Raw genomic sequence first — 23,166 nt, 5'->3', positions numbered from 1 at the left:
TTGGTTATCCCATCGAGTCGTCTGCCTGCTAAGTGGACAGTAGTTATAATTGGGTTACGTACTGTCGGCAGGTTGACCATGAGATGGCGTTGTACAAGAAACAGAACGCTAGGACAGATAATTGTCGTTTAGGTGAATTTTTGTACTGAATTCCAAAGCAAAATAAAAGGTAACTAAATCTATATGAATCATCAGTGTCTTTGTTGGTTCACAGTCTTCTTGTTTACTACAGCTATGCCGAGGTTTGTTTTGGCAATGCCTGGACCGGTCATATTTCGATGCTCCGACAGTGTCACCGACACAATGTCCAGCGACAATTCCTCCAGCAACATTTTGTCCAGGGTTTATTTTTGTAACATGTATAGGGTAAGGGCTGGGACTGTGACTGCATGGGCCCTAGGTAGGGTTTAGGATGTGGGTTTTTTTTTTAACTCTCTATACTGTTCTAGGAAAATGACGTAGAAACCAGCAAATTCAAACTTGAAATCAAGAATTCAGTTCGTGTAACACTATTGATCAACTATATTTCACTTTCGAGTGATAGGTCTAGATTTCTTGAAAGAAATATGACTTTACCTCAAACTGTAGAAGCACTGCGAAACTGGTGGTATGGTTACACGCGCAGGTGACAACAGTCGCGTTGGAAGTTTGAACGTAGCAGCCAAAACGAGACCATCTAGAGAAGAAAAAAAATTAGAGAAGAAAAAAAAAATTTAGAGAACAAAAAAAAAATTTAGAGAACAAAAAAAAATTTAGAGAAGAAAAAAAAATGTATCAAGAATGTATGTGTTTTCTTTCCATCTTAGACCAAATCTACTAAGCTAGTAAAATCCTATCCTGGAGGTTACGTTTACCATAGTTTACCGTTTTGTTAAAGCAACTTTCATGACCAATCTGTGTTAGCCTGGCCTGATTTACCTCTCGTAGAATGATACATGCAATGGAAAAATATATTATTGATTCATGACAAATTGACGGATACACAACAGTTTTCCGGGCTTGAATTGTTTTTAAAAAAGTGAAAATCGATTTGAATCTTAAACTCCATTCGACGATATGAATGGACATGTGTACGACAAGTGTTGCTGAATTACTTGTGAAAATTGCTGATTTCGATCGTTTCAACGTATTATGTACATTCTGAAGTGTGGAATACATTGGAGTATGTGACTTCATCTGGAAATATATCAAATTGGAGTAGCCAGCACTACAATTTTTGAAGCAAGTGAGTGATTGAATTTGTGCTATGAGTTTGTAGCGTCCCGTATATTAATTTTGGCGTGGTGTTTCTTGCTGTCCAAGCTGGTCAACCCAGTTGAAAATTACTCTTGACTCATTGTTTGGTTCAGTGCACAATGTCAAAATCACATTCTTCTTCTCCAACTGTGAATACAAGACAGATAGCTGCTGTCACTGCTCAAGTTGTTGCAGACCTGCTGAAGAACACAGAGTTTGTTAACCTGCTTGATTCTATTGTTAGTTCTGCAGTGGAAAGGAAAATTGATGATCTACTAACAAAGGTAGAATCTCTTCAAGGCCAGATGTTTGATCTTCAACAAGGAATGTCCATGAAGGACAATGAAATAGGTATGCTGAATAAAGCTGTGGCTGATCAGTCCACAGAAATTTCATCACTGAATCTTGCCCTTGATTCGTTGGAGCAATATTCCAGGCGCTCATCCATCCGAATCCTTGGAGTTGAAGAGAAGCAGGGAGAAGACACCGAAGCGGTTGTAAAGGAAATCATAACAACAAAGCTGGGAGTTTCCCTCGAGCCATCATGTGACATTGATCGCCTACATCGTACCGGGTCAGCGAGAACAACAACCACCACTGCCAGACCAAGATCTATTATCGTCAAGATGCAATCCTACAAAAAGAGGAGAGAAATTTTGTTGAACAGAAGAAAACTGAAGGGAACAGGAATCCTGATTGTTGAAGACCTCACCGTAAAAAAACAGTCTCTTCTAGCAAAGACTCGTGCTCACAAGAAGGTCATCTCAGCTTGGTCATCCGATGGCCGTATTTTCGCTTCACTACCCGCAAGTGGAGGAAAATCTGTACGGAAACTGATAAGGAATGAAGAAGACTTACAGCTCCTGTAAATTGACTCATTTCACCGTACAGGATTATGCTGTAAATGGAACTTGATTTGAAATCTCGCTGACTGTTTGCGTTATATTTGGCTACTTCAAGTCTTTTATCATTTTGCTACCGTAAACATTAGTTTAATGTGTACAATTTTTATTTATTTATTTTGTTTGTAATTTTAATTTTATTTTGTGTGTGTGTGTGTTTGTTGGTGTGCTCTGAGAGTGTATGTGTAATGTCTGGCATTTGTGCTAATTGCAGAACTTCTATTACTTCTACTTCTACTCAATCTTCATTTTGTATTGATTGCAACTCTATTATATTCCCATTTAATTATATTATCGATGATAACGAATTTTACTGGTCTGTATATACTTATTTTCATATGAATTCACATGTTGACCTTAGTAAACTTCAGGGTTTGAAATTTAATCCATTCGATACAGATTTCATGAGAACATCTGAGAATGAACTTTTTGATTGTGATTCTAATTCTATAAATGCTGTTGTAAATCCATGTAAATATGTATTTGCTGATGATTTTTGTAGTACTTTCTCATGTAAACATTCACATTTTTCAATGCTACATTTAAATGCTAGGAGCTTAAAGAAAATTTTTGATGAATTTCAAATACTATTATCTTCTCTTTCTTATGAATTTAGTATTATTGGTATATCTGAAACGTGGTTTAGTAATAGTACAGAGTTGTCATTATTTAAGTTGGATAATTATAATCTTCTACAATCATGTAGGGCCACACGTAGAGGTGGTGGAATTGCCCTTTATGTTAAAAAAGATTTAAATGTAACACTGCGATCCGACATTTCTTTTAATGCACCTGCATATGAGATTATTTTTATTGAAATTCAAGGAAAACCGAAGCCAATTACCATTGGTTGTGTATATAGACCTCCAAATACTAATATAAATTGCTTTTATGATAAAATGAATGACATTCTAGTAAAACTGGAAAGTGAGCGAAGAGATGTTTATATTATGGGTGATTTCAATATTGATTTACTGAACTATAACACACATTGCAAAACAACTGATTTTCTAGATTTAATGTTTTCTTTTAATATGTATCCTTTGATTTCAAAACCCACTCGTATTACATCTTATAAAGCATCATTAATAGATAATATATTTACTAATACAATTCATAAAAGTAAATATTCAGGACTCATTTATTCTGATCTTTCTGATCATTTCCCAATATATTGTTTATGTAAAGATAAAGAAAACTATTTTGTTCCAACTCACAATAAGAATTATAAGAAAAGATTAGTCGATGACAGAGGAATATTTATGTTCAAGGAGAAACTTGGTACAACTGGTTGGCACACAATATATGATAACAATGATGTTTTTTTAATATACACAAGACTATGTCATTGTTGTAACTTTCGGAGCCTATGACCTACAAGCATTGCTTTCTCTTTAGGCTCCATCATATTTCTTCCCTTATTCAACTTAGTCTTATGTATCATTCTTTTTTTTTTTTTTGTATAAACGCATCCTAAAATGAGTTCAAAATGTAACATGCTATATGTAATGATGTACTATACAACATGTGAGAAATATGAAAATAAACTGAAACTGAACTGAACTGAACTGATGTAAATGTATGTTATGACTATTTTATTGACAAGTTTCGTACGTTATATGATGAATGTTTTCCTGTATGTACTTCAACATCACGCAAATTTAGTCATAAAGTACAATTTAAGAAACCCTGGATAACTAATGGTATTTTGAGATCAATTAAGCGTAAACATAGAATGTATAAAGTTGCAGTTCAAACATTAAATACAAGGAAGAAAATAATATATAATGATTATAAAAACAGGTTAACTTCTATAATTAGAGCTTCAAAAGCTGAATATTATTCCAGGTTATTCTATTCAGTCAAAGGTGACATGGTTAAAACGTGGCGAGAAATTAATAATTTACTTGGAAAAAATAAACATAGTTCATTACCACTGAAAATGTTTGATGAGAATTTATCTTTCCATTCTTCAAAAGATAAAGCGCAGGCTTTCAACTCTCTTTTTATCAACATGGCTAAAAAACTTTCAGCGTCAATTCCAAATTCATCTAAATCATTTAACGACTTTTTGACCGCACCATGCATGTCCTCTTTGTTTCTGAATCCAACTTCCTCTCATGAAATAATTAGTCTCTGTCATGAACTCAAAATGTCTAAAGCAACCGGTCCAGATGATGTATTAACTTCTGTGTTCAAAAAATGTATACACTTTTTTGTGGACCCATTGTGCAATATCTATAATAAATCTCTTGTCTCAGGAATATTTCCTAACAAACTTAAAGTGGCCAAAGTTATTCCGTTATACAAAAAAGGACCGGTAGGTAATATAGAAAATTACAGGCCAATTGCACTGTTGTCAACTTTTTCAAAATTACTCGAAAAGATTATGTTTAAAAGACTTTATACATTTTTGTTAAAAAATAATTCCTTAGCTTCAGAGCAATTTGGTTTCCGGAAAAATCATTCCACGTCTTTAAGCATATTAAACATTACAAATTATATAGCGAGTGCATTTGATGAAGGGAAATTTTGTTGTGGAGTATTTATGGATCTCTCCAAAGCATTTGATACCATCGACCATCACATCCTGCTAAAATAAATTGCATTATCATGGTATAAGAGGTGTTCCTCTAGAATGGTTTAGGAGTTATTTATTAGGAAGAAAACAGTATGTGATGGCCGATGGTACAGAATCTGATTGTTTGTGTATTAATACGGGTGTCCCACAGGGATCTGTGCTCGGGCCACTGTTATTTCTGTTGTACATTAATGATATTTTAAATTCCTCAAGTATTTTAAAATTTTCATTATTTGCTGATGACACTGCTGTTATTTCTTCTCATAAAGATATTAATTTACTAATTAGTAATATAAATTATGAATTAAGGAAAATAAGTGAGTGGTATATTTGTAATAAGTTGTTTCTTAATGCCGAAAAAACCCACTATGTAATTTTTCATTCTAAACAAAAAAGGATTCCTAGTCATGTTGCCCCGGTGCGTATTAAAGATGATGTTCTTAAGAAAACTGATATTGTTGAATTCTTAGGTATCAAACTTCATGAATCACTTGACTGGTGCCACCATATTACCCATATTTGTTCAAAAATTTCAAGGGGGGTTGGTATCATGTCATTCTTTAAAAAGACGTTGCCGAAACATATATTATTAACTATTTACAACAGTATTGTTTTACCGCATATCAACTACTGTAATATTATTTGGGGTAATACTTACAAGACTCATTTATATAAAATTCATATTCTTCAGAAACGTGCTGTTCGTATAATTTCTAATTCTAACTATTTGACTTCAAGTGCTCCTTTGTTTTATGATTTAAAATGTTTGCCAGTCTTTGACCTCATAAAATTAAACAATTTAGTCTTCATGTTCAAATTACATAAACAAGAGCTCCCATCAATATTTAATAGCATGTTTAAAACAAATTCTTTTTACCATTCTTACGAAACCAGAAATAAATCAAACTATCATTACCCCTTTGTACGTACTTCCTTGACCCAACACACTTTAAGATTCCAGGGTATACATGATTGGAATTCCTTACCTTATAATTTAAAAAGTAGTTCAACCCTATCAAAGTTTAAATATTCATGTAAACAGTTCTTGTTTAAATCAAATGAAGTGCACTGAGTAGATTTTTTTTTTTTCTTTCTTTTTTTTCTTCCTTCTTCTGTACAATGTTCTGCCTGCGGTGTGTGTTGGTGTGTCTGTATGCATGTGAATGAATGAGGGTGGGTGTATGTTTGTTTTGATAAGTTTTACAATATTTGTTATAATAATTTGCTTGTATGATTACTTTTGTACAGGGCCCCATTCTCACAAGCTTTGCTTTTCTTGGGGTCCTTCCGATTTTGTTGTTAATTTGATATGTATTTTATTTTGAATTTTAATGGAAAATAAATGAAATGAATGAATCTAATTTCTTAAAACGTAAGAGTTTTTTTTTTTTGAAGAAAATTTTTAATTCAACATGTTCAAAATATCTTTTACATCACTGAATTCTATGATTTATTACTTCAATTTGAAAATGGTAACTAGCGATATCAGGTAGAATACCTAAAAATAAGGAAATCTAAACTTGAAATGCATTATAAAAGCTTTAGTTTTAAATCGACACTTGAAGAGTGAGAAATTTTCAAAATAGTCGATTTACTATGAAAACGTGTTGAAATCAAGAGTATAATGGTTGAAGCAGTCACAGTAAAATCATTAAGTTACCATTTTGGTGATGCTTTCACTTCTCGGTCCTCTCAAACATTAATTTAATATCTAATAAGATAATGATGATAATAATAATGATACCAATATTAATGTTTACCCAGGAAGCCTCATCGATCAGCCTCAATGGTAATCTTCCTGAGGGCCCTGCAATTATTATTACCCCAGCGATTACCAGGTACCAAAGTGACAAACGTGGATTAACATCTTGCAGAATGACGTTAATGTCGGACTGAGCTTCAAACCCTCAACCCTTAAATTGAGTGTCAAGTACATGGACCAATATACCACGACAGCTCCACAGACAGATTAGGGTGTGGTTGAAGAAAAAAATGCGAAATCTTACTTGGATACGTCTTCATCGTAATACCGGCAAATTCTCTCCTTGAATCCTCCCTAGAAATGAAATAAAAGATGAAACTTGCACAGATTTGTTGGTTTAGGCCATAAGGGTCTATTTTCTGTCCTGCTTTTCCCTTTACCAAGGATCCTGTTTCATAAATCTAATCATCAAAATCAAGTGCCGAAGTAGACCATTTTCGTAATGCAAACATATTCATACTTAAGTCCCTCGATACGAAATGTATAAATCGAGTTACATTGCGAAAATGATAGCCTATTCCAGAAAAAGAATTGCTCTCACCCTATCAAATGCATTGAATTCAGTAGCTTTTAACCTTTACTAGAACTTGCTATCGATATCAAATACAACGCTTTGGTATAAAGTCCAGAATGTGGTTCAAATGATCATATTGGAAGCATATGCGATTTTACAATATTCAATGATTGTTGTCACGGTTGAAATCGAGTCTAAAGTGATGAAATTGTAAATAATAAACTCATTATGTTGTATTGCTCCCTCTCAAGACAGATATTACTTTAGCTCTAAAACAATGTTTCTTGACCACAATCGACCGATTTGCTATTCCCATTTGGAAATTCTATATCAGAACCGCATATTCTGAGATTGTCATGGTCGAAGCTACCATGATATGGCTGTAGGCGCTTTTTGAAATTTACCGGGAGCGTCGGTAAACTTTTGATAATTCAATTTCTCGAAAGCAAAAGTGTTTTAGGGGCTAAATTTTCTTGTTCTTATAAAATATTCACAGGGGCATCCAAATAGATCAAAATATAAAGAATTACTATCAATCCAATTTCAAGATTTCCAAGAACGCTGCATTACATTTAAAGGTATTACAAAGTTTTGGTATGGGGTCATGAGTTTGGTTCAAATTAACATATTGGCAGCATATGCGTTCCTACAATATTCATTGATCGTTGTCGCGGTTGAAATCGAGTCTAAAGTTATGAAATTGTAAATTACACACTCTTTATGATGTGTACCTCCCTCTCAAGGTCAAGATATTAATTTAGCTATGAAACAATGTTTCTTGACTAAAATCGATCGATTAGCTATTCCCGTTTGGAAATTATATATCACAACTACATATTCTGAGATTTTCATGGTCGCAGCTACCATTGCACGGCCATAGGCGCTATTTGAAATTTATCAAAATTTACCGGGAGCACCGGTAAATTTTTATATTCAATTTTTCTCGAAAACAGAAGTGTTTTAGGGGCTAATGTTTTTAGTGCTTATAATATATCCACAGGGGCATCCAAATATATCAAAATTGTAAAGATTCACTATCCACCCAATTTTCAAAATTTCCCCAAACTTTGTATTACCTTTAATGAAACAGGGTCCAGGTGTGATCCCGAGTCTTGTCTTTGATGGTGATGTATTTTCAACTTTCAAAGTTAACTCCCGTTAATATGTACATGCACTTATATATCAACAGATTATGAACCGTTTGATCTAGTAAGTATGATATGCTGTTGGGTTATTTGTTAAATTCTTCTGAATTGAAGGCTAAAAATGAGCTAGAATACCAGGCTGAAAAATATACCGAAGAAGAAGAATGAAGAGAAAAAAGTTGGTATGACGTTCACCCAAAATTAATTAAATTACTTGTAATATAATGTCAATTTTATTTTGTAAAAACAAATCTAAATATTACAAAATTAAATTCCCCTAACGATAATATAAAAACTAAAACAATTAACGTCAAAATAAATACAGACTAGACAAAATAACAGATATATCTCACCGGTTCGCTGGACGCGAATGTCAGCAGTATTTCTTCATCTTTACCGAGAACGATCTGCACTCCGTGCTCGTCGACGAGGACGATGTCGAGGACAATGGAATTGATGACGAGCTTCGTATCGGTATGATCACCAACGCCTTCAATAACGTTGTCATTCCCCTCAGCACTGTCACCCGGATCGTACATAGTGGTGAGGGCGGTCACTGTAACATCAATGACACAGTATGGTATATTTATGTACACATAATAATTTGCAACATTTATGAAGCGTTTAACACCATGTTTCTAAGCGCATACAGTAACAAGATAACAGGAATGAAACTAGAAAGAAAGATAGAGAGAGAGAGAGGGAGAGGAACAGAGAGAGTTAAAGAGAAAGATAACAAATTTAGCAGTGCAACTCACTGATGAGTTGTAGATAGTGTTGTGATGGCTGTCACCGTAACATCAATTTATCATAAAATTTCAAAATCATATTCAACATTACTGATAAAAAATCCTAACATGTCAGCAGTTTTACAATTCGCACAAATAAACGACTGCCAATATCAACATTACAATTCGTATAAATTATCACTGACCTTCTCCCCACTTTTTTATCATCTTATTTCTTCTTTTCTTTTTTTTGGAATAATTAACTTTTCTCTCTTGACCTAGTAAAAACTTATGTGAACAATAATTACAGTAGACCTGATATAGATCGAAAGATTTTTCTTTACAATTACTGTAATCTGAATCATGTAATTTTGAAAATGTACTTATGTTTTAAAATCGATTAGTAATTATGTCTATGTGTAACCTGATCTATAATTTTGAATATAATGGCGGGGAAACTCTTTCTGCAATTTATTTATGAGGGGAAAGAATACAAAAGTATAAACAACAAACCAGACATTCTTACCTCCGACTGCAAAGGGTTTAGCAAAGGCAACGCTCACTGTCTTCTCGCCTGTCACGGACTTGATCTCAAAGTCGACGGCTTTATCAGCCTCAAAAGTTTTGTTTGCGCCTAAAAAACGATATAAAGATGATGATGATGTTTGTAAAATGGATAATGATCTAGTTGAAGTAGTAATAATATCAATAAAAATAATAATAACAATAATATTAATAATAATAATAGCAATAATAATAACCATAATAACATCGATTATCTATATATGGCCTGATGAACAAATTCGCACGCCAAGCGCTTCCCGCTGATTTAGTTTTCGTAGTAATCGGAGGCCAAGTCTAAGTTTTTTTCTTTCTCACCGGGTGTTAAAAATATGACGTCATGTGACGCTGTGTAACCGTGGGTTCAATCTTAACCTCCCTTGTGAATTGCAAAATGATCACGCATGGGTTAACCCTTGGCCTAAACCAGTTTAAACCATGGGTTAGATTTCAACCTCCATTGTGAAGTGGGGCCTATGAATTTCTGAAAACGCAACCTTTTGACGTAGGGGAACGGAGGAATACTTTTAGAGCATGATGCTTTATATGCCTGACGTAGGACTTCCGTCAGTGATTGAAGCGGCTTTTGTTGCTTCATAATTATGTGAAACTGTTATCATATAAAAATGAATGTTTAGGTAACCGAATTGAATTATTGACATATGCACTAGTTGCCTAAGCAAGCAATTTCCAAAGGTCTTTGTGATCGTGTTACGTTTACAGTCTTATCTTTTCATAGCACCTTCTCCCTACTTTCTACTCTTCTTTTTCCCGTTTTCGTTAAATAATGTGAACAATAATTACAGTAGACTTGATTTAGATATTAAGATATTTCTTTACCAATACTGTAGTCTGAATCATGTAAATATGAAAATGTACTAATGTTTTATAATTGATTTGTAGTTTTGTCTATGTGCAAACTGATTAATAACTTTGAATATAATGGGAAACTCTTTCTGAGGGGAAAGAATAAAAAATTATTAACAACAAACCAAACATTCTTACCTCCAACTGCAAAGGATTTAGCAAAGGCAACTCTCGCTGTCTTGTCGCCTGTTACGGACTTGGTCTCAAAGTCGACGGCTTTATCAGCCTCAAAAGTTTTATTTGTGCCTAAATAATGGTACAAAGACGGCGATGATGGAAATGAGGATGAATATGATAGCAGTAGTAATAATAGTAGTAATGATTAATTAATAACAATTATAGTACGAAAACTACAATTGTAAACAGAACAATATGAATGCATTGACGCCCGTGTCAAACAAAAGAACTTCTCTCGAACTATCTGAGCAATCTGTAAGAAGTCGTAGTATCAAGGATAGTGGAGATACGAAGGAAAAAGAAATGCCTTAAAACGGACCAGAAACGAACAAAATGGCGCTGGAGGGTCAAGCATTAGTGATTTCGAAAAACGAAGAGTAAGGTGACCTAGATTGCATGATGGGAAATACGCTACAAAATTCGACAGGAATCGGGCTCGAGAAAAGGACCTAGATAGGAATAACAAGCACTGCGTGCAAAACGAATGGGACTTTTTGGCATAAGATAAAACGCCAACAAGAACAAGACATTGATATCGGTTGGAAGATTTTGCTTTTCACCCTAATATCAGTAAAAATTTAAAGTTATTAATTTTGAAATCTTCTTGACCAAATTTATTGTTCTTTTTTTTTAATTCAAAGAAAAACTCATGTCCTACCTTCGCGTACGATGCTTAGAGTAAAAGAACAGTCTGTATTAATCAGTCCATTATTATCAGTCACAGTGTAGATAACTGTTATTAGATTGTTAACAGAGACTTCAACCCCAGGCTGATGGTCAGAGACAATGGATTGAATCCCAGCTGCATCAGTAGCTGTTGGTGGTGTCCATGTGAAGGAATTGAAAGTAGTTCCAACAGAAGCTGTGAATGTTTGGTCTTGGGGACAGGAGTGAACTTCTGGTGGGATGACATCGACTGGAAGATCAAAGAAAACAATTTCGGAGGGTCAAATCTGGCTGACATGAGCGCTGTACCAGAACCCACTATTATTACTATTATTATTATTATCTATAGCTAACACCTGTTATTTGACGTATTGTTAACGATTTCTCTCAAAAAGTATTAATCGGGTTTAATTCAAAGTTTTTTTAAGATATCATACCAATTAAAGCTCGTAAATATATTTACTTACTGAAATGTATAGAAATAGCAATGTCATGATTTATTTAACTTCAGTAAAACTGTTAAAGTTTATTTCTACAGTTTATATATATCATCTCGGCAGCACATATTATGATTCATCGCTTTATTATTCACACTGTTTGGGACTACTGCCAGAGTGTATAATTCCCTGTCTAATAATCTATCGACATAAGTAAATATTTATATTTTTTATATCTATTCGTTCACTTTTGTACCATTAGAGAATATTTTATCTTTCATTAATATTATAGGAAAGATCAGAGTATTTGCTTTTATTTTAATCCCTTCAGGTAAGGGCTTCTCAATAAATTATTACGTGAGCGCCATGAGAAGGGACTGTTTAAGCCGTGAAAAGCGATTTTACTTTTTTATATCAATCAACATGATATGGATCACACGGTGATTCTTTATCATTACAATTCAACTATCAAATTAGTTTAACATTTTCTTTATAATGAATTACTAAATTCTTTTTTTGCAAATAAAACGTTGGATTTCAAATGCAAATAAAAACAAACAAACATATATCAATGGAAGAAAATATGTACACAATGAAAGTGTACAGTTTAATGCATACACAAATTAATAACAATGTTTTAGCTTCATCAAAATATTATACAATATGAAATAAATCCGTTAGTTTATGAATACAATAATGCATATGATTATATCTAACATGGGACGTAGGTAAGGTAGAAGGTAGGTGTGTTTAATATAAGTTCAGCTGTTTATATTGAATGGATATTATGAAATGATAGTAACGGATTTTTTTTTGTTAAAGCCCAGGTCACGAACACTAGAACTGCAATTGTATTAGAATAATGTACTTGCATTAACGCCCGTGTTTCTACGTGTCAAACTAAAGAGCTTCTCTCGGACTATCCAGAGCAATTGATAAGAAGTCTGTAGCTTCTAGGATAGTGGAGATAGGTAGGGCAAAACAAAGGCCTCCAAAACGGCCCAAAAATGGACAAAATGGCTCCCGGACTGTCCCGCTTGAGTGATTCCGGAGAACGAAGAATTCAGTGACCTCGGTTGGCTGTTAGAAACTATGTCTAAAAAGTTTGAAAGAATATGGATAAAGGAAGGGACCTAGAAAGGTCTTGCAAGCACTGCGTGCTAAATCAATGGAATTTGGGTACATGATGAACAGGTGATGACGCGAGCTATGGCATAAATGGCCATCCATATAACACATTCATGCAGAGTATAAAATGGCGTCTAAAATGCCCCCTTGACAGATTTTAAATATATGGCACCAAGTTGCACTGCGTATTGCGACTCGGAATGTCACTGCAACATTTCAAGGAAAAGGAGACAGAAAGGGGGCGAATTGTTCAATTTGAATAAATCCATCCACTCCTACCCTACAAAGCAAACTGAAAAATACTATTTAAGAAATCCAAAAACCGCATTGGCTGTCAAATCCATTAGACACACCGGCCCAGACATCTGGAACTATCTGTCCGTTGTAATAAGAAACCTTAGGCCATTGTATTTTTTTAAGAAGACGGTTAAAACTATGTTATTGTCTAAGTATTGATCCTGTCGTGTGTAATTCTACTGTATACGTGTTCGTGTGTACATTGACTGTACATTCAACAATGATGTGTAATCGTCCATGACCTAGCATCGTATATCCATCCATGAATGAACCTGCACTCAATCAAAATTTATGAGATTTATTCTATTATTACCAACGCTCCTTCCCTCCCCTTTCCTTCTCTTCTCTGCAAGTCACTCTTTTTTATTTTTATTTGTTTTATTGTTGTATCTAAGTTGAGGGCTGCGGGCACGTCAAGCTACTTTGCTTATTTATGTAGCCCTCCTGCATCTAACGTATGTTAATTATGCATTCAATATATTTGTTTCAAAAATTTCGTTTATTATCTGAATAAAATTATATACACTTTATATATTATATAAAACCGTATCATATTTATGAAAATAAAAAAAATAAAAAAGAAGAAAAGATGCAGAAACCAATAAATCATATCAAAATCAAAAAGCATTCTGAAAAATGACGTCATACCCGATACGTGTTATAATCGGGCGGAAACTATGCGGAATTCGTATAAATACCCTTGTTCAAATGCGATTTACTCACAACTTTCCGTGTGAACATTTACCATATTTAGTATCATTCGAAGGGGCACTTCATTGCGATCAGTTTGAAACCGTTTGTCATCTGCGCGCAAAGTACTGCACGCATTAAACGGGCTGTTATGTAATGTGTAGTAAAATCATCATTTTGGGCGATAACTTTGCACTAACGTCATCAGATTTTTACTAAACTTTGCTCACAGTTGTCACTTATATGGATACATTTGTCTGCCTCGTTTCATTGACGTAGGGATAAAGATCATAATTTTAGAGTAAGTTTAAGTTATTTATCAATTGTATTGGAAATGCATATTTAAACGGCAATTTTATCTAAGAGGGTCAGCGTTAAGGTATATATTCTATTATTAGGATGGAAAGGGCATATCTTCAAGTATCGTATACAAAAAGGTATGGGTTTGGCTAGACAGGATGGAGCTACGGCCACAGACAGAAAGCCAATTTCGGAACTTTAGAGGGCGCTATTTTTGTGCAAAGCTATTGGATCATAATTTGGATTACATGGGTGCAAGTAATATTTCGAAAAGCAAATACAGGGACTCATTACTAGACTTTCTTGATAAGCTCGATTTAATAGATGTGTGGCGTAAGCGTAATCCTGATTTAAAAAATTCACTTTAAGACAGAAGCAGCCATTAGTTTAGAGTAGATTGGAATATATCTTTATTTCCTCGAAAGTAGACAAGGTGGTAAGAAAGTCTAAAATGTTGCATTCTATTACACCTGACCATGCTGGAGTTAGAGTGGAATTTAACAATTTGGTCGATAGTTTTGTTTATGGGAAATCGTATTGGAAGTTCAATAGTAGTCTATATGTAATGAAAACAAAATTGTAGATGGGGTAAAAAAAATTAAAAAAAGATTTCTGAAATAGAGGAAACTTGGCGGAGTCTAATAACGAGCAAAATTAAATTTTGGGATTTTATGAAAACGAAATTAAGAGAAAATATAATGAAATTCTCCGTAAAAGAGCAAAACTCAGAAGAGCCCACATTAAAAATTGGAAAAAGACATTAAAGACCTAGAATATCGACTGACGATTAATGATAATTATCATAATAGTATTCAGGATGAAATTGACATGAAAAAAATGGGATAAGAGAAGCTTTTCAACTGTTCACGTCAAGGGTTAACAGTCCGTTAAAGGGCAGAATGGTCTGAAGAAGGAGAACAAAATTCGAAGTTTTTTTAACAATTATGGAAGTCAAATGAAAGGAAAAGTGTGATTAATGAGATATATAATGAAAATAAGGAACCTGTGAGGGATGGCAAATGGATTTTGAAGATTATCAGGGAGTTTTACGAGAATTTATATGCATGTAAAAATGGTGAAATTACAGAGGATATCGAAAATATGGTCTTAAATGAATTACCCAAATTAAGTAAAGAAAATAAAGAATATTGTGAAGGCCAGATAACACTGGCAGAATGCTATCAAGCAGTGAAGGAAATGAAATGGAACGAATCACCAGGCAATGACGGCTTCTCGGCTGAGTTTTATTTCACGTTCTGGCCAAATTAGGGAAAACATTAGTGGAGGCTTTGAATGAACGTTTTTAAAAACGAAAATGTTATCAAACTCACAGAGACAGGGGGTAATTACACTAATTGAGATAGAAGGCAAAGACTCTTTGTACATGAAAAAGTATAGGCCAATTACCCTCTTAAATGTAGATTATAAATATTGTCGAAAGTACTAGCTACAAGGATAAAGGAGGTATTGGAGGATATTATTCATTATGATCAGGTGGGCTATGTTAAAGATCGGAATATTGGGGAAGCGGTTCGGTTAATTGATGATACATTCTTTCAATCCTTGTATCAGCATGTAGGATTTTTAATTGCCGTATATTTTGAAAAGGCATTCGACTGCATTTCCCATAAACTTTTATTTAAAGCTTTAGAACAGTTGGGGTTTGGTAAAGTTTTGTGTTCTTGGGTTTAAACCCTTAACACTGATGTTAGCAGTTGCGTGATGAACGGGGGACACTCAACAGGTTATTTTGAAATTAATAGAGGTGTAAGACAAGGTGACCCCCTATCTCCATATTTATTTGTATAGTTATCGAATTACTAGCTCGTTATATTAGGAAAGATGAAAACATTGAAGCAGTAGGATTTGGGAGTACAGAAATAAAACAAGTATTGTACGCAGATGATATTACATTACTCTTAAAAGATATGGATTCAATTAACAGAGTGAAGACTTTGTAAAAAAAAGTGGATTGAATATAAAAATGGATAAGACAAATGTTATGTGGTTAGGAGAGGAAAGCGATAGGCCTGGTTCACCTCTTTTTGGACATTGGGTACAACATATACAAATCCTAAGGGTATATTTCGCACATCATTCCAAAATAAAAGATGATTTAAACTATAAGGAAATTTTGAGCAAAATTAAAAAGACGTATCGGTTGGTGGAGCAACGAGATTTAACGAAGTTTGGCAAAATGAATTCGTTGAAAATATATGTATTTTCAAAACTAAATTATTTTTCGTCTCTTATGTCAGTCCCACAGAACATTTTGTGAAGAAATCGAAAGGATTTCTTTTAATTTTATTTGGACAATATTTAGTAATAAGTGTATATGTCTGAGCAAGAAAACATTTTTTGATGTCGAATTAATTCAGAAAAGTATACTTCAAGCATTAGATATAATCTTCTGAGGTCATTTATAACCGATCGTACATTTTTTTTCAATTTGGGTTCTGCAACTGAACGCTTTCTTAGAATTCAAAAGATCTTTTCAGCAATCAGAAAGAAAGAATACAAAGTGATTTCATGGAAGTGGACACTGACAATTTTAAAATAGAATTGATGATATTTGGACGTTTACAGAAACTATGTAATATAAAGTCTAGGCTGCTATATGATAACTTCATCAATGAAGTTTTTTTTAAAAAAGAGTATACATTACATGTTAACAGACGGTAACTGTCAATTTGATTTTCGAATGATGGCGTTGAAAGAAAAATTCACAAGGATAAAATGTGCAATGTTATGTAATAAACATAGAGAGTTTCAATAAAAATAATTACAAGGGGCTGTATATACGAAAAGAGAGCTCTTTCAATTTGGTTTTGAGTCGGACCATATTTGTTCCTTTTGTAGACAGGAAGTAGAGATATACCAACATTTATTTTTACATTGTCTTAAAGTTAAACGATTGTGGCAGGAGGTGATTAAAAAGCTACATTTAATCGAAGTTCACAGTGATGATTGGAACCCATTTTTATGGGAATATCCGGCAATACTACTAGAATATTTGTAATAAATTGTATCATATTTCTTGTAAAGTATATCATTTTTATTTCTAGAAAATAAGGAACACTGCCATCTATACGGAAAGTAGTACATATGCTGAAAGATTACAGAGACGAGGAATACAACATAGCCTTCAAAAAGGGAAAACTGGGGATGCACTTACATAAATGGGAACAAATCGATGCATTTTTATTTTAATGGATGTGGGTATTAATATTATTTTTTTGAATTCTCTCTTGTACAGGTGGACAAACCGGAACAGGGTGCATGCAGTGTGTGTGTGTGTGTGTGTGTGTGTGTGTGAAGGTGTGAGATGGGTGGGCTAGAGGGAGGGGGTGTCATGGGTATGTGTGGTGCGAGTTGAGGTTGTGCGAGTGTGTGATTGAATGGAACTGTAAAATTTATACCTTCCTCTAAGGTTATTTTGATTGTACATTTTTTCTTTCATGTAGTAGTTTATAACCATGTATAATTTGAGATTTTCCTATGTTAATTATTTATTGATTGATGTAGTTTATGTAGTGTTTTATATTGAAGATCTTGTTTTGTATTACTTACTGTGATTATCTTTTGAAATGTGAATTTTATGAGGAAGGAAATAAAATATCATTTAAAACAAAAAAATTGGAGCATGAAATTTGGCATGGCAATGTGATTAAGATATACTGTAAGAAATTGAAACAAATTGGATTTTTAGGGGTCCATTCTTCAAGGATTTTTTTTTTAATTTGGTTTCGGATTTAATTTTAATTTCGAGTAGGAACATTGCGTTTTGTAGGTCAGGACAGGTCAGACGCGTACGCAGGATTTTTTTCTCGAAGTGGGGGTTTTAAAATTTGAAAATCGCGCTGAAAATTCGCAACGACTCAGCCAGCCGCTGAATAAACGGGGGGTGGGGGTGGGGGTGGGGGAGCTCATATATTTTTTTCTCCAGGATTTGATGAAAAATTTCGCAACGAATCAGCCAGCCGCTAAATAAGCGGGGGGGGGGGTAAGAGCACTTTTTGTGTGTGTGTCCCGAAAATTTGAAAATTTGGCCGATCGATATTTCGTTCCGTTGGGTCACCCATTACCACAAATTTTTTTTTAAATAATTTTTTTAACAAAATTGAGGGGGGTTTCGACCCCCAAACTCCCCCCCCCCCCCCCCCAATGCGTACGCTTGGGACAGATTATACGTTGCAGATAAAAAAAAAAATACCATCCCTCAGACTATCTAGAGGAATTCGTTAGAAGTCTAGGATAGTGGAGATGGTTATGAAGGAAGAAAGAAAGGCTTAAAAATGGACCAGAAACGGAAAAAATGGAGCATGCGCGGACTCGCATGAGTGATTTCGAAAAACGAAGACGTAGTGACCTAGATTGCATATCAGAATTTCGGCCTACAAAATTTGAAAGGAATCGGGTAAGAGGAAATTACATAAATAGAAAACACATGCACTACGTGCAAAACGAAAGGAATATCCTGATAAGAAAAAGGCCGAAGAAAATTATTTATAGGGAAGAATGTGAACGAAAAAAAGGATTGACGAAGATCGTCATTGCAATAAGTTTCCAATGCCATACACTACGATACTCATAATAAGCACTTGGGTGAAACTGAATTGTCTATTGCGCCCAGGCGCGTACGCAGGATTTTTTCAAGGGGGAGGGGGGGGGTTAACATTTATAAATCGGGCCGAAAATTTCGCAACGACTCAGCCGACCACTGAATAAGCGGGGGGGGGAGGGGGGTGGCGGGGGGGGGGGGTAAGAGGACATTTTTTTTTTTTGGCCTCGAAATTTGAAAATTTGACATTTTGCTCCGTTGGGGAAGGGCGGTAAGGTCACCTGTTGTAGGTCAGCCATGGGGATAATTATTTTTTTTTTTTTTTAATAATTAAAACAAAACAAAAAAATCCAAAGGGGGGGTTACCCCCCCCCCCCCCCTGTGTACGCGCCTGATTGCGCCACAAAAATTGCCACTCAGGTAAACTGCAAAGTGACACACGTAGCTTAATGGTAAAGACGCAACCTTTTAACGTAGGGGAACGGAGGACCAATTTTAGCACATGATGCTTAATTTGCCTGACGTAGGCTGCGTCACTGACTGACGCGGCTTTTGATGCTTCATAATTATGTGAGACTGATTATCGCATGAAAGTGGTATGATTTCTTTTTAAAAAACATTGGAAAGGACCCCAAGGAAGAACAGTAGTGTTCTATAAACATTGCTGAATTGGGCTATCCACCGATTTTTGTCTATGTACATGTATAAATATTTTACTTTGTATATTTTACTATGTATAATATTTTTATCTGATTTCGGAAATAAAAACAACAACAACAACAAGTATAACATTTAAATTATTTAAATTTTATTGTGAATATCAAGTTTTCTTTTTCAATGCGAAAAGCAAATAAAAGGTATGTTATAGATTTGGACCCCTGTGAAAAACAAAATTCGTGCTGATTATTGGTTGTTCCACCCAACAAGTGTAACAAAAACAAAACAAATAATTAAACACGATTTATTTGAAAGGATTTCTCAGAAACTTACCTATCACGCGAGCTGTTCCATAGAGCTCCATACGGAGGCTGATACGATTATGGAAGGTCAGGGGTAGCAGGCGGACATAGCGACAGACTTGAGGCACGGGTAACGTGTTGTTTACCACAGTGTCCTGGTCAATATTGCCATTGAAGACCTTTATCGAGAAAAAAGTATTATTTTTGGACCATACGCTTAGTCAGAGGCACAGGGGGTCTACTCCCCCCCCCCCCCCCTGTTCGTCCACTTAAACATAGGTAAACCACTAAACGTGTGGCTTACTTCGTTCCAACGGATCTTAATCGCTTCGTTGGGTTACACAAACTGTCGTAAATACTCAAGCCGTAATTTCCAAAACGTCGGGAATAACGCTTGTGAAATACACTCCCCTTATCACCAACGTGTCGGGTCCAATTTACCGGACACTTTCTGAAAAATCTACTGCAAATCTATGAAAACTCATGTCTCGATCCAACGCGAGTCTAATAATCTCGTAAAGAGTTTGTAAAAAAAAAACGACAGCGATTGACACTCATTATGACGTCATTATACGATTGTATGGGCATGATTTCAAAATTGTACTTGTAAAAGATTAGCCTTATACCAAGGACCATCTTTGAGTAATTATTATCATTAACATTCAGGTTACCCGACCTTTCGTGAATAAAGGGCACGTTTTCAGAAATGGGGGTAAGTTTTCACGTAAGGTCGTGTAACCCAACAGTTCGACCTGACGCGAATAACCGATTGAACGAAGTAAGCCAAAACTTACTGGTCAAAACCTCACCCCTACACCGGGTTTTTTACAGGGTGTGTGGCTTGTGGTGCGTGTTTGTGGGAGTGTTGCGTGTATGTGCGTGTGTGTAAGTGTTTGTGTAACTGTGTGACTCTTATGGATGTGATCCCCGATACCCTTATTCATGCCCCCCCCCCCCTCCTTCCGTTAAATGAATCTGGAAACGCCAGTATTTTCGCATATGGTGCTTCTGTATCTCGTAATTTCACGCCCCAATGTAGTATTGTAAATAGATAGACACCAGACCGACAACAGACCAAACTAAACAAATTACATAAACGCCCACGACCAAGAATTTGTCGGTTTGTAGTCGATATGTAGTCAGTTTGACGGTATGACCGAGGTATGAGCATTTACCTTGTCGGTGCTAGGGGTGCTGAGGTCTTGTACAGTATCAAATGACACTCCATTAACACTGCAGGCGATCTTGAAGCTAGTTACCCACTGTGAACAACAATCCTGACGACCTTGTGTTGCCAATCCAAAGATGCGATGCGGGGTTAAAAGATCAACCTTAATGAAAAATATGAACGATGATGACTACAATGATAATGATCAAAATGATAACAATAAGGATAATAAGGATACTAGTAATATTAGTAATGATAATGAATTATGTAACTGGTATGAGAATTATAATTTCCACAATCTTTATTACTATTATCATATTGTTTTTATCGTGATTTTAAACAAACGTCAATATATACATATTTTTCAGAATAACGATGCTCTGCAGACGAAGAAATAGTTTAACAAACATTCTCCCTTAGGGCTTTGTTAACTAGTTTTTTTCTTTTGACTTTAAAAATGTTTTCGTTATGTATCAAAATAGCCCATAAAATTTAATTATGTGTGTGTAGGGGGTGATGTGAGTGTGTGTGTGAGAAGGTTCATGTGATTTGGTTACCTGTGTCTAGGTGCATTCATGTTACTAGGGGCCTCAAACATCAGTATGTACATACATGTACAAAGTAAGATCATTTATATTGAAATTGCCACAAGCTGTGGTATATATTGAGCTGTTTTGCAGCGAGTTGTAGTGTGAAGAGGCTTAAGTATTCCTGAAGGTATTGTTTAAAGCTACACGCATGCCACAGGCTTTTCTTTTTTTGGCGGTGCTCTTATTAGCATAAATATCAACAGCATTCCTTTTAGGCATATGTATACTAGGTTAACAATCAGGGAATGTGACCTATACAACTTTTGTACTTAGGGGGCTAAGATAGGTTCATGTGATTTGGTTGCTTGTAACTCGGGGCATTCATGTTATTAGGGGCCTATTTGTATAGTTTTATGTTTCCTTTGGGACGGGGGGGGAGCTCTTGGAATATAAGATTGTGCAAATATTCACATGTATATGCTTGTGTGTATGAATGTGGTGTGTTTTGTGGTGTGTGTGTGTTTGTGTTTGTTTGAGGGAGGGGGATCTGGGAGTACCAGTAGAATAACCTCCAGTTTTTTTTATAATTATTTTGTATATATTATATTGTTTTTGTTTTTGTTATTATAAGTGAATCATATGTACAATTGACTTAACTTATGTTTATGTACTTTAAGTTTACTTACAATTTTTGCTCAGTTATTTATACTGCATATGAGTTTTTGTTTAATTATGTTTATGTATAAGCAATCAGTGTTAAAAACGTTTATTTATTTTATTCAATTGTATGTTTGTATTACACTATTGGAGGAATAAAACTAAATTATTAAAAAAGAAAAAAATGTGTGTGTGTGTGTTAGTCTCTGTCTCTGTCTCTCTCTCTCTCTCTCTCTCTCTCTATATATATATATATATATATATATATACATGTATATAATACAGTATATGTACATAAATGTACGGAAATACACATACCCATACACAACAGTTGTGCAACTCTCGTGGAAATAAATACAAGGCGAAAGAAAATGAAAAAACAATGATTACGTCCCCCCCCCCCCCCCATCTTTTTTTTAATTTTTGTTAACAAAGTTTGAAAATGTCTATTCATATTCGAGAGAATAATGGTTAAGAGGGAATAATGATTAAATATATATGTATACATATGTATATATGCCTGCCGATAGATGTTTCCCTCCCCCCCCCCCCCAAAAAAAAGCAATTAATTACTCATCTTTTTTTTATTTATAGATTTCCCTAATTCCAAAGAGCGGTAACTGAGGCACCAGCGAAGCTTTCTCGTATTTCTGTTAATACCTGTATCCATTGGTGAATATCGTGCACTCCTGCTGACCAGGCTCCACGTAGATTACCAACTTTGACTAGGTTCAGTCTCGCTCTTTCTGGTCCATGATTGGCGTCCCACATGTTAGAAGCTGTCAGGCTAGAATCTGGAATGGTCCCACTTTCAAGGCCAAGAGCATTGACATCTAACGATAATGATAACGATGATAATGACAATGACACTAATAATGTCCATGATAATGGAATTGTTTATGTAGCGAAGGTCAACTGAGAATCGGAAATCACAAGTTCATAAATTGAAGTTTTATATTAACTATATGTATAAAGTTACAAGCTAGGAAGTTATGTATATCTGTTTTATAATATGGTTTCAAGGTGATAACTCAGGCTCTACCTGTCTACACATTCGATCAATTAAAATATGTTTTAGAAGAAAATATGATAATATCTTAGTGTTCCACTCGCGATGACGAAAGCCACAAAGACACATTCATTTTTATTTTACTTCCTACACCCCCTCCCCCCTCCCCCGATTCAGTCTGCTCTACTCCCTCTTTTGGTATTATAACGGTGTTGGGATGTTATTAATTATAATTAAAGATCAGTCGATATTTCCTTCATCAGACGAGGAGCGTTAATCGTTTTTGATGTA

The 23,166-nt window shown here is 34.8% G+C and overlaps 1 protein-coding gene across 1 annotated transcript in view; it reads right to left on the bottom strand.

The window, feature by feature from the left end:
- Positions 1 to 22,637, bottom strand: part of LOC105438856 (latrophilin-like protein LAT-2) — a 32,792-nt gene extending 10,155 nt beyond the window's left edge. Inside the window, exons 1-9 of the mRNA XM_030981394.1 lie at positions 22,527 to 22,637; positions 20,687 to 20,869; positions 19,543 to 19,690; positions 11,132 to 11,389; positions 10,435 to 10,542; positions 9,395 to 9,502; positions 8,494 to 8,696; positions 6,726 to 6,775; positions 577 to 676 (exon numbers count right to left, since the gene is read on the bottom strand). Of these exons, the coding sequence (XP_030837254.1) occupies positions 577 to 676; positions 6,726 to 6,775; positions 8,494 to 8,696; positions 9,395 to 9,502; positions 10,435 to 10,542; positions 11,132 to 11,389; positions 19,543 to 19,690; positions 20,687 to 20,869; positions 22,527 to 22,637 (1,269 nt within the window). The remainder of the gene's footprint in view (positions 1 to 576; positions 677 to 6,725; positions 6,776 to 8,493; positions 8,697 to 9,394; positions 9,503 to 10,434; positions 10,543 to 11,131; positions 11,390 to 19,542; positions 19,691 to 20,686; positions 20,870 to 22,526) is intronic.
- Positions 22,638 to 23,166: the final 529 nt, after the last annotated feature.

Source organism: Strongylocentrotus purpuratus, unplaced genomic scaffold, assembly GCF_000002235.5.
Source record: "Strongylocentrotus purpuratus isolate Spur 01 unplaced genomic scaffold, Spur_5.0 spur5_scaffold_12, whole genome shotgun sequence".
Lineage (NCBI taxonomy): Eukaryota > Metazoa > Echinodermata > Echinoidea > Camarodonta > Strongylocentrotidae > Strongylocentrotus > Strongylocentrotus purpuratus.
The sequence above is the reverse complement of the archived record's forward strand: the minus strand, read 5'-3'. Positions and strand labels throughout refer to the sequence as shown.